A 13,944-nucleotide genomic window follows, 5' to 3' on the forward strand; every position below is an offset into this window, starting at 1 on the left:
CCAGCAACTCAGCCTCGGAGGATATGTCAACTTATCTTCATTTGCGCTGTCATAATGTCACTTATCCTCCTCATTTTTGTTCGATACTGGCACCAAAAATTGATTTTCAGCTAAATCCTTTTGTGAGGACCTCCGGAACAATGTTATGCTTCAATTTAAACAAAAAACCCATTTTCAAAAAAAATGCACTTATCCTAGTTTACCACTTCACGACCGAATTCTCTTGGCCGAAATTTGGATAGGAAAAATAATCCCCTGAATACCACTCGAGCTTCAAAATTATAGAATATTTCCCTCTAGGTTCCCTGCATACAAATGAAGTCGTCAAGTTTTTCAAGAAAAATCACTCGTGCTTCGCACTCGTGATTTTTTAGCCTGAAAAACTTGACTCCTTCATTTGTTTGCAACGAATCTATCGGGAAATATTCGATAATTTTGAAGCACTTGTGGTATTATATGTGAGAATTTGCTTAATATACTAATGAATTCCAATGATAAGGACAGTCACATGCAGTTTATGCTGCTAGATCTTCTGAAAACTCTAATTCCAAAATTACCAAAAAATATAAAAGTGACATCTTACTTAGCCACATTTTACAAAATAATTTATTATACGAGACATTTAATAAGGATCAAGTTCAACAATTCATCGAAGGTTCGAAGAATGTAATCAATCATGTGCACGATTATACCGATATTCTGCACCATGAATGTGAGTTTATCAGGAAAAATGAGCTAATACAGGACGATGGTAGTACAGTTAATTCGGCCAAATGGCACCTCAGAAATATTGTTATTACTTGGAGAAGTCAGGTAAAATAGTGACTGTTTGAATTAGTGACTGGTGAAAAACCATTGTAAATAAAAATATTGATATACACGAATTGACATTTTTACGTATATATGTAAGTAAAACCCTTTCCTTTTTTCTTTAAATTCCAAATTTTCTCAACTCTCTATAAAATCCGAGAATGTCCTTGGATCCTATTTTTTTTTTGTGCCGAAAACATTTTTCAATATTTTGGAATAATTAATTAGAATTTTAGACCCATTTCAGAGGATCTGAACTGGTAAAAAATGAAAACGTCCTTGAAATTTTTTCTGTATATCTGAAGAATTGATGACAAGTTTATTATATTAAAACTTTCATAAGTTTCAATTAAAAAAATTTATGTGTTGGAATTATGTCACCTTGGGGTAAAAGGTATGGACAAAGACAGGGTAGCTAGGATTATTAGCTTGTCCCGCGTGGTGTCTGAGCACCAAAACAAGTTGCTTAATAGGTCTAGGCCTTTGTATATTTCCATTAGTAAACTCTGCCGCTGCCGGTAAAGATCCAGGCAATTCAGAGGCATTGAGTGTCACCGCTTCACTTTGAGTACCTCTATTGAGAGCTGCCATTGCATTTTGAGCAGCTGAAGTTTGGAGCGCCATATGTCCAACAACATCCTGATCGTTCCGTGACAGAAATCCAGTTTTCCAACCTCCCCGTGAATAATTTTCCGCGCTCTCAGTGGGTCCACGGGCCTCAGGGTATGATGCGTGACCTCTTGGATGTCCCTGAAGATTATTCGGGTGACATCTACCCTGCTGAGAATCATCAATAACCCGTTGAGCACTTCTGCTGGATGTTCCTTGATAGCTAGCCCCCCCTAACAATATCACAATAACATCGCACTCCTCCAGTCTTCGCATTACTTGAATCCTTTTTGCCAGACTATTTATATGCTTTCGCATCTCCCTGATTGTCTCTTTACGCAATACCGAAGGTTTGTGGCCGGTGAGAGCGCAGACTACGTTGAAGAGGCAATTGTTAAGACTCATTTCTTCTGGGAGCCCCTCGGGATCGGTATTCCCTAGGAGTGTCCAGTGTCCTGTGCTCATTCCTGGTCTTGGTGAGTGAAATTGTATCATAATAGGGGAACCTTCTAAGCCACTTCCAGCTCGATGACGGAGAGACATTGACGAGGAAAATGCCAAGATTGGTCGATTAACTGTTCGAGCTAGTGAACTTAAATGGGGAGTACCTGCTGGACATTGAGCTTCTGTTTCTCGGATAAACTCCTCCGCGACTGCGAGCTGATCAGAATCAACCTCTGGTTTATCATTTTCAGAATTGCAGGATGGTATTGAGAAATTTGAAACTGGGCTAGTGGTTTCTGATCTGCGAGGACTGAATAATCGAGAGAAGTAGGATTTTTTTGACGCTGCTGATGAGGAAGTCGATTGATTGGAGTCACGTTTGGCACCAAAGATATTCGCGAAGGAGAAATATCGGGATGAAGAAGATCCCGATATTTCTCCGTTAATTTGCACTTCGGAAAGTTCATCTTGTGTGATGACATTTTCAGAGCTCGGTACCTCTGTGGTATTTTCCATTTCTTTCACAAGATCATCATTTGCGGAAACTATCGCTTGCTCTCCGGGGTCGGTGACAAATGACTCTATGTAGCTAATAGTCTCTTCGTTCAGATCTTCAAAATCGTTCATCTCAGGAATTTCTAGGAGTTGTTGGAGACTGTTTTTTTCACCAGTTGATGACACCCATTGCAAATTATCTAGACCACGGTTGATGCCCTGAATTGTTGCTAATTCGTCATGCATTGTCAGGCTCATAACACTTTCGTTCTTTGTATCCATCCTAATGAATTATTAGAAACGGAGAGTTTAATGGAAAAATCTAGCAATTGTGTTAGAAATCTGTTGGACTTCTATAGAACATTGGATTAGCTTTTGGATAATTATATAGAAATTTTAGAATTTTTTGTTCCATTTCAATGTAACAAAACATAAAGAAAAAAATTTTAAAACATTCAATAGGGTTCGGTTTTTCTTTACAACTCATTCTCGTGAAATATTTTTTCCCCATTTTTTATATATTAAAAAAATTAACCAAAAAAAACGTAAATTGATTAAAAAAAATATTACTAGAATAAGTTGTATAGAAAATGAAATTCCTTGACTTCTTGTTATAGAAAGTTTTCTATTGAATCATCTAATCGAATAGACCAAAAACTAAGGAGAAATTTAGAAGAAATCCAAGAGAATATTTCACTTACTTTTTTTGTGGGTTGAAATTTTGTTCAATGTCAATTTTAAGAATTTTAAGTTCTATGTAATTTGATCAACGAATAGAAAATAATAATAGAATTTCAATATTTTTTAAGCATCGGTAAATTTAACGCCAAAAACGGAACAGCTAATTTTCAGGATTGACGACGGTCCGAATGTGTCTTGTTTTTTTTATTGATTTAAGAAGTCAATCATTTCCAATGAAACAAATGAATGCCCATTTTAATATTTAAATTTTGAAACAGTCATCCAAAGAGGATAGACCAAAGTAGAGGCTCAGTTCTCGGGGTTTGAGTGACGCCAGTTTCTCCACGTTACCGACGTGATTTCACCCCCGAGGAGACGGGGCGCCACGAGTCCTACTGCCGGTAACCAAGCCAACCCGGTAACGCCGCGTTACCGGCTTGGCCGATATGCAGATACCCCAGTGTCAGATGCGGGTCCCACACGTCTCCCACTGCCCCACTCCGCGTACCACTGCGCTCTAGCTAGGGCGCAGGTTGCTTGGCGCCACGTTTAAACGGTTGAATTCGATCAAGTAAAGTTTGATGGGTTATGAGGGTAAGGGGGGATGCATGAAATGTTAGGAGAGAATTTTATGGAAGAGTCAAGGCACACAAGGGTCACTTGGGGGTGGATCAAGCGTCTCGAGGGTCACAAGGGGGTGGGTCACGGTCCAAGAGGGTCAATTGTGGGATTATATAATTTTTTTTCGTCAGAAACATAAAATGGAATTAATATTACGCAATCATTTTTAGAAAAGATCAGGACATCATTAACAAAACTTTATTGAGTTTTCCACGTTTATTATTTGGGGGCCCTGAAAAGGGCCGTTTGGTTCTGAAAAAAGAAATTAATTGTATGCTTTTTCATGTTTTACAGAATCTTCGAGAGAACCTGAGTTTAATGAGTAGATGATAATTATAATAGTTTGAAAGAGAATAGAAATTGGAAATGATTAAATCCGCCACCTTTGAGCCTGTGGTCGCGCGCATGCCCAGTAGCAGTAGGTGCGCGAGGCAGTTGCGCATGAAACTCCCACGCGTGGGATTTGGCATACCCCGTAGCAGTAGGTGCGCGAGGCAGTTGCGCATGAAACTCCCACGCGTGGGATTTTTGCCCCCGTCTGGGAGTGCGACGGGGAGAAGTCCAGAGTGGAGATATAGGTATCTGCGCCTTTGAAATGTTTGTTTATGATTTTTCAGCCATAATATGTCGTTTTTAGGTTTACAAAAATTAATTTAAAAGATCTATTTTTCCCGGTCAGGAGAGAAATATTTTCACTTGGCCAATTAGTTAAGCATGTATCAAGAGACTCGAGTTCGATCCCAGCCTCCATCGTTTTTTTTTTCTTTTTTATTTATATTATATCAATTTTTTCTATAAATGGTTAATCATTAATCGAAATACCTCAAGAGAATCATATCAAATGGTAATTCGAATGATGATTCACCATTTCTTTAAAAAAAGACACTGCAAGAGATATCGAAATTATGTAGGAAACAAGGATCGCTGAATCAATAAATTAAAATGATAGTTGGATTTTTAAGGTGACAATAATTAATATCCCTCTTACCCTGTAAAAAAAAACAAAATGTTTGACTATTAATGGGTGCAAAATCTCGGGGTTCTTTTCCTCTCAATTAGCTTTTACGGTAAGCTGCTAGGAGGCCTAGCTTAACCAATAAGGACCCTCGTGACCCTTTAAAAATCCACCTGAACCCCATTCAAAGATAAATACATTTTTCTTCTTTAATATACTGATCGGGTAACTCTACGACCGCTTGTGAGAGAGCAGACTATGAAACTCTCATCTTGAAAGCGTGTTTATTTATTTATTTTTTTATTTATTAACAAATTATTAACCGGATATTTTCGAACTCTGAATAAATCAAAGCGAATTAATATGTGTGAAAATTTATTTAAAAAAAAAGAACGGCATCCTGTTGCTCGTAATCGCACCCAAAATGGACTAAAGCCATCTAGGGACAGATTCAGTTACGACCTGTTAACCCATTATCCCTTTCAAAATCACCACTTGGATCCACTAATGGCGAGAATGGTTTTCTTCTGAGTCGATCGGTACCTATAAATTTCAACCCCATTTTTCCACCCTCACTACCCCTTTACCAAGATGGCCGACGGGGTAAAAAAAAAATGTCTCTACAGGGGTGGGTAAATCGACTCAGGGGGTGATTCTGAGTCGATCTGTACCTATAAAAATCAACCCCATTTGTCTACCCCCCTTTTCTAGCCCCTGCCGAGACAATTTTTTTTACCCCGTCGGCCATTTATGAAATGGGGTAGGTCTCAGGTGAGGTTACATCTTCAACTCTATCTGCTAACAGATACGGATGAGTTGTTCACCAGACCAAAGGCCTGAACTTCATTACAAATAAATCTACTTGAATTCTTCACCTCGTTATGGTCGTTCACCTTATGATAAAGATGCTGTTCATCCTGAGTTAGGAGGAAGGCATTCTCATCAGGAGGAGAACACTGGGATGATTTCGTCGTTGATGGAAACTCAAGGGACTTTGGACGAAAAATTGGAGAAGAGTGAGATGCAGTTCTTCAGTGGAGCTAGTTATATAAAATCTGGGGAAGTTCAGGAAGAGATGAATTGTGGATATGGACAGGTGAATGTTGTGGATGGTGGGAGGATCAGAAGGAAAGTTGTTTTTGGGGATTCTGGAGATGGAGAAGATGATGAAGATGGACAGCTTGAAAATTCTGAACAAGTCGCCGGAGGTGACAAATCTCTTGGCAAAAGAAAAATGCCTTCCCACACAGTCGATAAATTGTCTAAAAGACCGAAGATCGAAGGTGAGCCAGACGATTTGGAGGTGGAGTTGACTTCATTGAGAGCTCAAGCTGCAACAGAAGATTTAAAATCATTCTCTGAGGCACCAGTAGTCCATCAACCCTTGTCCAAAAATCCAACTTGTGAAATTAAGGATAAAATAGCGGAGGGCCTCACTAAATTTTCATCCATTTCCCAACAAATCAAATCGAGAAGAGACTCTGCGAGTGTGTCAGACGATGAGGAGAGCTTCGATGAACTATCAGACAACGACGAAGAAGATGGTGAAGATTTAGAGGATGAAGGTTTCCAATGGAAGACAGACTTGGCGAAAAATGCGCGAGAATCTTTCTTCAATTGTCAACAGTCTAATGTGAATCTCATGAAGCTCGTCTACGGGTTTTCGGCTTCACTGAAAACCGATGAAAGTCAGGATGATGATGACAATGAGGATGAAAATGTCGGGGGAATTTTCCAAGTCCTTTCAGAAAAACAAAAGCAAAAGCTCGAAGAAAGAGAGCTCAAGAATAGGGAAGAATCAGTCTATCATTCAGGGGATCACCACAGGGACTGGACAACAGAGGACAACAAACTCTGTTTGATAAATCGTTTCGTGACAGGCAAATGGAAGGACTCCGAAGATGCTGAGAAGCTTCTCGAACTTGACGACTTGGAAGAGGGCGACGAACAAGTGTTTGGGGATTTTGAAGACCTGGAGACTGGGGAAAAGGTGCAGGGAGATCCAGCCCAACCCCCTGAAGAGTTGCCCACCGATGAGGCTGATGAGAGGAAGAAGCTGCTCGAGAAAAAGAGAAGGCTCAAGCAACAATTCGATTCTGAATACGACAACACCGAGACCAAGAGCTACTACGGTGACCTCAAGCAGGAGGTGGAGAAGCAGGCGCAGTTGAATAAATCTGAGTTTGAAGGGCTGGATGATGAGCTCAGGATTCAACTCGAAGGCTTCAGGCCTGGAATGTACCTCAGAGTTGAAGGGGAATCAGTTCCTTGCGAGTTCATAAGAAACCTGGATCCAACGTATCCCCTGATTGTCGGGGGTCTTCTCCATGCAGAGGAGAACATTGGATACGTCCAAGGGAGATTGAAGAAGCACAGGTGGTACTCCAAGATCCTCAAGACTAGAGATCCACTGATTCTCTCTGTTGGATGGAGAAGATTCCAGACGATTCCGATTTACTAGAAACTGGAGGACAACTTGAGGAATAGGATGATCAAGTACACGCCTGAACACGTCGCCTGCATGTCCCACTTCTGGGGACCAATTACTCCTCAAGGGACTGGCTTTCTCGCTGTCCAGGACGTTTCAACGAGAATTCCGGGCTTCAGAATCGCAGCTACTGGAACAATTCTGGAGTTGGACAAGAGTAGGAGAACTGTGAAGAAGCTCAAGCTGACGGGGTTCCCCTGAAGGTGTACAAAAAAACCGCTTTTATCAAGGATATGTTCAATTCTACCCTGGAAGTCGCCAAGTTCGAGGGAGCCAGGATCAAGACGGTGTCCGGGATCAGAGGAATGATTAAAAAAAGCTGTTAGCAAACCTGAGGGCTGTTTCAGAGCAACTTTTGAAGACAAAATTTAACTGAGTGACATCGTCTTCTGCAGAACTTTGTATAAAATTGATGTTCCCAGGTTTTATAATCCTGTGCTCGCTCTATATGGAGATTGAGAGGCAGCCGCGAGTCTTCAAGCCACTGATTATTCCGAAGAATCTCCAGAAGGAACTGCCTTACAGAGATAGACCCAAGTTGGCACCTCTCCCGAGAAATCGAGTGAAAACGTTCAAGGACAAGAGAGTGGCGGTTGTCAGGGACGTCAGGGAGGAGAAGGTTGCCAAGTTGATGAAGTCCATTAGGACTAATTATGCGAATAAACAGGAAAAGCTGAAGGAGGCGACCAAGGCGAGGATGAGCGAGGATTATCAGAAGAGGGTCGAGGCCGAGGAGACTAGGAAGCTGAAGAGGCAGAAAGAACTGAAGAAACAGGTGTTTAGAACTTTGAGCAAGATGGAGATCAAGGAAAAGAGGATGCAGGCCGGGAGGCGGTAATCATTGTATATTGTGTAAAATATATTTTGTTAAATATGTTGTTAAAATTTATCTTTGGTGTCTTTTTTTTTATCACCTGATAACAAATTTATGGCGTTTAGAACTCCTTGGGAGACATTTTTTGTAGTGGAAGAGCACAGGGGAAAGAAAGCCACGGGTTAGACAATTTTTACAAATTTTTAGAGCGAAAATATCAACCAACAGGTCTTAGAAAAATGCCCTGAGAGAATAGCAAATCTCCATCTTATTTTTGGAATAATTTTTTTTTATTTTGTTTGACGGAAATTACGAAAAATCTGAAAATTCAAGTGCAAACGTCGTTTAGTGACTTTCCTAGGGAATATAAAATCTACAAGTTTCGGGTCATTCTGACTAATCCGAGGTCGAGGAGAGCTGCAAGAAACAGGTGTTCAGAACTTTGATTAGGAAGGAAACGAAGGTAATGAAGATGCAGAGCGGAAGATGGTAATAACTCCATATTTTTCTGAAGGTATGTTGTTAAACATTTATCGTTGGTGGCTTATTCGTTTATCATCTGATGTTGGGAGAACGATCGACAAATTTATGATCTTGATCACTTTCTCGGTGACATTTTTTCTACTACGAAGAGGCGCTGTAGACACTTTTGTGAATAGAAAATTTTTCACCTTTCAGGTAATTCATAGTCATCTGGGTTCAATTTTAAGGAACATTTTTCTTCGATTTTGATTCTAAAATCTTATGAAACTCCCAGAAAATATACAGAGCTCTCGTAAATTTTAGATGATTCTTTTATTAATATTCACGAAAACTCCAAAATGTTCGTCGAAAATGAACAAACGTGGGATATCAGGTTGTCAGGGAGTTGGTGTCCAACAGATGAAGATTGGTGGATGATATTTGTTCATTTTCTTGTCGAGGATCGGCTGATGTTGAAATACCGAAAGATTCGGTCACCGACTCTGGATGTTTTTTCGCTCGGTGTTTCTGGAAAACAGAATAGCTGCAGAATTTTCGATTGCAGAGGGTGCAGAAGGCTCCCAACAGGGATTTATAATGTTCCATTAGATGTTTTGCGTAAGAGGGTACCAAATGCACAGCAACCGAACAAATCTTGCAATCCCAGGTCGTTTTATCGTCCTTAGCTCCAGAGCCATCTCTTTGTTCAGTGTCTCGACGTGATTAGTTCTGCCTTCGGAGGAGAACTTCTGCAGGTCTTGTGCAGGAACTGGAAATCCCGAGGAGATGATGTCGACGTTGTAGAGGGGCATTTGTATTTTAGTAGCGTAGAATGGGGCATACCACACCCGCAGCTCCTCTCCAGGAATTATTTCACGTATCGCTGTGTAGCATATATTGGACTTGAATTGATAACAAATGAGATTCTGCTCTGTGGCACTGCTAGCTGGAGCAATGAAGCACATCCAGTTGCTGGTGTCCTCGCTGGAGTAGTCCAGGTGATAGGTCTCTGATGGAGAGGAGCCAAATATGCGAATGGGAAAGTCTGTCATGGGATTCATCATCCAGTTGCGTTTCGCCTCGAATGGACCGAAGGTTGTGCCCGAGGGACGACGCGTCTTGTGATGATGCTCGTGGTACCATCGGCCATTTTTGTTATCTCGAGATCTGGAGGGACAGTTTGACGAGCTTTAGATAACATCGGAGTCTTGGGAACCTGCAATTTTACGAGAAATACTTGTGGTCAAGATGTGGATCTGTTATCATTAGAACGTGATAGAACGATTTTTATCGGGAATTTTGAATTTAATGTTTGTCATTCGCAACCCTGAACAATTGTAAATTTGGTTCGAAAAAACAGTATATTCACACTATTTGATGAATGATTGCCTGAGATTTTGAATTTCAAATAATTTTTTTAAAATTGAAAAGTCGAAAATAGTCAGATAAATTTTATAATGAATTTAAAAACGTTTTGAAGTTTAGAAATTTTCAAGTTTTTGAATTCCTGGAAATTTTTTTGCCACGGAAATTTGTAAAATTAGAAACAATTGAAAATTCTATAATTTTTTAAGTAATTTCGTGTTTAAGGACTTTATGAATTAATTATAAACTTTGTGGAAATCGATTTTAGCTTCAACAACTTTGTAAATTTCATAATTTAATAATTATCACACTTACATTACACTACACTACACTATTACACTTTACATTATTATTTCTATTTCCCATTAATTTATTGCTTCGGGCATACCCCATCTACGTCTGGCCCAACCCTTAATCCCATCATTAACCCTGACGCCACTACGAATTTTCTACATTTCCTCCATCCCCTCCATTTCGTCCATCCCCTCCATGTTCTCCTTGTGTCCTCAGGTAAGGCTCTGAGTACTCTAACAGCATTCTTGTTAATCAGTTAGATCCCGAACTTCGCAGTGTTCTGCAGTGTTCAGCAGTCGTTCCAGCCAATCCATCCACGAACGCAGTGACTCTACACATCAACAAGTCTCCCACAATGGCCCAACCGAAATGTCACGCTCCCTGGAAGTTGTACCGAGTCATCAGTGGACATCAGGGATGGGTTCGCTGTTGTGCGGTGGAACCTGGCAATGAGTGGTTTGCCACAGGATCTGGGGATAGAGTGATAAAAATCTGGGATCTCGCTAGTGGCGTTCTGAAAGTCTCCCTGACTGGACACATCAGTAGTGTCAGAGGTTTAGCAGTGTCTCGTAGGCATCCGTACTTATTTTCATGTGGCGAAGATGGACAAGTGAAATGCTGGGATTTGGAATACAATAAAGTAATTCGTCATTATCATGGACATCTGTCAGCCGTCTACTCCATGGCACTTCACCCAACAATCGACGTCCTGGTGACAGCTGGTCGAGACTCCACAGGACGAGTCTGGGACATGCGAACCAAAGCAAATGTTCACACTCTAGTGGGACACACAAATACCGTCGCGAGTGTTATCTGTCAAGCATCCGAGCCCCAGATAATCACTGGAAGTCATGACTGCACCATCAGATTGTGGGATCTGGCTGCTGGTAGGAGCAGGGTGACCCTGACTAATCATAAAAAGAGTGTGCGATCAGTGTGCTTTCATCCTACGCAAAATATGTTCGCTTCGGCTTCCCCCGACAACATTAGACAGTGGAAATGTCCTGATGGAACGTACCTTCAGAATTTATCTGGACACAATGCTATCGTCAATTGTCTGGCTGTTAATGAGGATGGAGTATTGGTCTCGGGGGCTGACAATGGCACGATGCACCTCTGGGACTGGAGGACTGGCTATAACTTCCAGAGACTGCAGGCCCCTGTACAGCCTGGATCCATGGATAGTGAGGGTGGCATCTTCAGCGTCACGTTTGATATGTCTGGAACTAGGATGATCACCACTGAGGCGGATAAGACGATCAAGCTTTATAAGGAGGACAATACTGCCAACGAGGAGACACATCCGGTCAATTGGAGACCACATGTCATTAAGCGAAGAAAATATTAATTCATAAGACATTTCTTTAGAGTATTTGTAATGTATAATTGTAAATAATTTTATAAATATAAGGGATTTTTATAAAGTATGGAATGACCATCAAAAACAAAATCTTGAGGCGTTCAAATTTATTTATAATGAGTTATTCGCTGTGCAGTTTGTATAAAAAATGAAAATAAATGAATATTATAATTGACGAGGACATTTCATTGGATTTATAATTCCTCGTCGAGATGATAATTTTCTTCTGGGAAATGACCTGCTCTGACGGAGGCCGGCTTCACAAAGCCACCATATTTGGAGTTATTTGATTTTACAAACTCAGGTTCAGGGACTCCTCTACTTTATTTTTTAAATTCTGTTCATTTGTTCATGTTATTCGCTATTTGTTTATCAGTAAAATTGATTAATATTTACTGGGAGAAGAAAATATTTCACACCAACAGAATAATTTATTAATTTCAATTAATTCAATAACTAAGTGGTAAGAGGTTGTAAGTGACTCATCTCATTTTATCACTTCGTTACTAACGGAGATAAATATTGTTTATTCAGATAAATTTTATAATGAATTTAAAAACGTTTTGAAGTCGAGAAATTTTCAAGTTTTTGAATTCCTGAAAATTTTTTTGCCAAGGAAATTTGTAAAATTAGAAACAATTGGAAATTCTATAATTTTTTAAGTAATTTCGTGTTTAAGGACTTTATGAAATAATTATAAACTTCGTGGAAATCGATTTTAGCTTCAACAACTTTGTAAATTTCATAATTTAATCATTATGAACAACCAATTACTAAAATTTACGAACAACTTGTTAACGAAATTAAATACTAATCACATAATTAGGGGATTATGAAAAGCAATTCGTTTATTGTATTTCCGTAACAATTTTGTTGAACCTAACAACTAGTCCCGGAAATTCATTATTTCGTTGGGATAATTAGTTTTTTCAACAACTAATTTTCATAATTCACTGAGCAATTTTCTCCCCAAACTTTGGTATTGCCCTCTTGCCTCCAGAACTCCCCAGGGTAGTTTACAGAGAATCCAGATGAAATCGCCCAATGAAAATTACTTTTCGCTCAATGAAATAAATAAAATCTTTTTTTTTCATAATTTTCCAGGAGTTTTATCATTTTATTTTCTATATTTATTTTTTTCAATTAAAAGAGGGGCGGGGGGGAAGGGATAACTTGGTAGCTCAAATGTCAAGCTTCCCTGACCTGAGCCACTCGATCCAGAAACTGTTGCGTATGGCTTTCAAACTATTTGATCGATATCTCAATTAGGGAATCAGAAGTGAAATTATCACAATCTGTCCCTCATTTTTTATCGAGGTATTTTACTCATCCATTCGCTGATGGATTGGACAGATAACGGATAAGGGAATTTTAACAGTGATAAGCAGTTTTAGGCACCCCCTATTCCTCGATTAAAAATGTCGATAAAAATTTGAAAAATGGAAAAAATACGGAACCTTTCAACAACTCAAAATTGTTTTTTAATTAAAAAAAATATATTCCTCAATGCACCGTTCGATTTTTCTTTTCTTATATGATAAACAATATCATTTCATTGATTTTCCGAAATTTTCACGAGTTTTGACCCTCAAAAAGAATTAATTTGGAAATATTTTGATTGCAAAGAGATTTTGATCGCGAAAAAATTCGATGATTAAATATTTGTACGGAAAAGTTGCGTGGAGTGAATGTTGTTCAATTAATCATTTAACTAGGCGTTTACAATAGTCTGTAGAGGTCATAAACCTTGTACTTACACCTAGCCACGTCAAGCCGAGCAATAATATAAAAAAATGGGCAAACAGTAGAAAACGATTATTCGTCTAATTGAAAATTGCGATTATCTCGAAAACGCGCACTCTGATGTAATAAAATGACACGACCTTTTTTGTAGCCGAGGAAATTCTCTACAAATGAAGTAATATGAAATTTTTTCTTAAAGTGATTCATTAGTGAGATAAATTTGAAAGTAGTCGAGGGGAAAATCAAACGAATCCACGTCTCAAGGAAATTTTCCTGTTTACGTATTTAAAAATCGAGAATTATCTGGGCACTCAGAGGTTTTATCAAAAAATTGCTCTCAGCATTTATTGTAGCCAAGGAAATTCTCTGTAAAAAATGTAGAGTGACATTTTTCATAAAAACCACTCATTATTGAGAAAAATATCAATTAACAATTTCCTCTTCCAACAGAAAATTCATCAGTCTCCAATCTGCAATTTTTTCGCACGTCATCAAAGTGCAATAATCTCATTAAAGATTCATCCTATCAAAAAAAGTCATAAAACCTTCTTCGCAGCCGACGTAATTCTCCACAAAAAATATTCTCAAAGGTTTCCTCGTAAACCCACTCCATCTCGACTTAATACCCAAAAAGTCCGGTTCCGGATTGTGATTCGCACATTTTTAGATCAGAACTTCATTCCTCTTCAATATTAACCCATTTTCACTAATTAACAATAAAAGTTACCAATCAACTATTCAAATAAATCATCTATTGATACCCAAATAAGCAGCATTAAAATACGAATAATCAATGTGTTCAG

At 39.1% G+C, this 13,944-nt stretch overlaps 2 protein-coding genes and 1 pseudogene across 2 annotated transcripts; 2 read left to right on the forward strand and 1 right to left on the reverse strand.

Annotated features, from left to right (window-relative positions):
- Window positions 1–588: 588 nt before the first annotated feature.
- LOC135165897 (uncharacterized) lies at window positions 589–3,250 on the reverse strand. Its single transcript, XM_064127690.1, has 2 exons — window positions 3,060–3,250; window positions 589–2,641 (listed from the first exon to the last, which is right to left on the reverse strand). Exon 2 carries the CDS (start codon window positions 2,638–2,640, stop codon window positions 1,183–1,185), a length of 1,458 nt encoding a protein of 485 aa, XP_063983760.1. The 5' UTR covers window position 2,641; window positions 3,060–3,250; the 3' UTR covers window positions 589–1,182.
- Window positions 3,251–5,442: 2,192 nt separating this feature from the next.
- LOC135165932 (ribosome biogenesis protein BMS1 homolog) lies at window positions 5,443–8,144 on the forward strand (annotated as a pseudogene).
- A 246-nt stretch (window positions 8,145–8,390) lies between these two features.
- Window positions 8,391–11,747, forward strand: LOC135165934 (pleiotropic regulator 1-like). The gene is made up of 2 exons (XM_064127750.1): window positions 8,391–8,431; window positions 10,299–11,747. The coding sequence occupies exons 1-2, from the start codon at window positions 8,404–8,406 to the stop codon at window positions 11,384–11,386; spliced, it is 1,116 nt and encodes a 371-aa protein (XP_063983820.1). The 5' UTR covers window positions 8,391–8,403; the 3' UTR covers window positions 11,387–11,747.
- The last annotated feature ends 2,197 nt before the right edge of the window (window positions 11,748–13,944 follow it).

This window comes from Diachasmimorpha longicaudata, chromosome 9 (assembly GCF_034640455.1).
Source record: "Diachasmimorpha longicaudata isolate KC_UGA_2023 chromosome 9, iyDiaLong2, whole genome shotgun sequence".
Taxonomy (NCBI): Eukaryota; Metazoa; Arthropoda; class Insecta; order Hymenoptera; family Braconidae; genus Diachasmimorpha; species Diachasmimorpha longicaudata.

Bases quoted from the DNA above. Each gene is read 5' to 3' on its own strand.
- LOC135165897 (XM_064127690.1), bottom strand. From the start codon at position 2,640: ATGGATACAAAGAACGAAAGTGTTATGAGCCTGACAATGCATGACGAA.
- LOC135165934 (XM_064127750.1), top strand. From the start codon at position 8,404: ATGGTAATAACTCCATATTTTTCTGAAG. The intron at 8,432-10,298 runs GTATGTTGTTAA...TTAATCAGTTAG, and splicing joins AACTCCATATTTTTCTGAAG to ATCCCGAACTTCGCAGTGTT.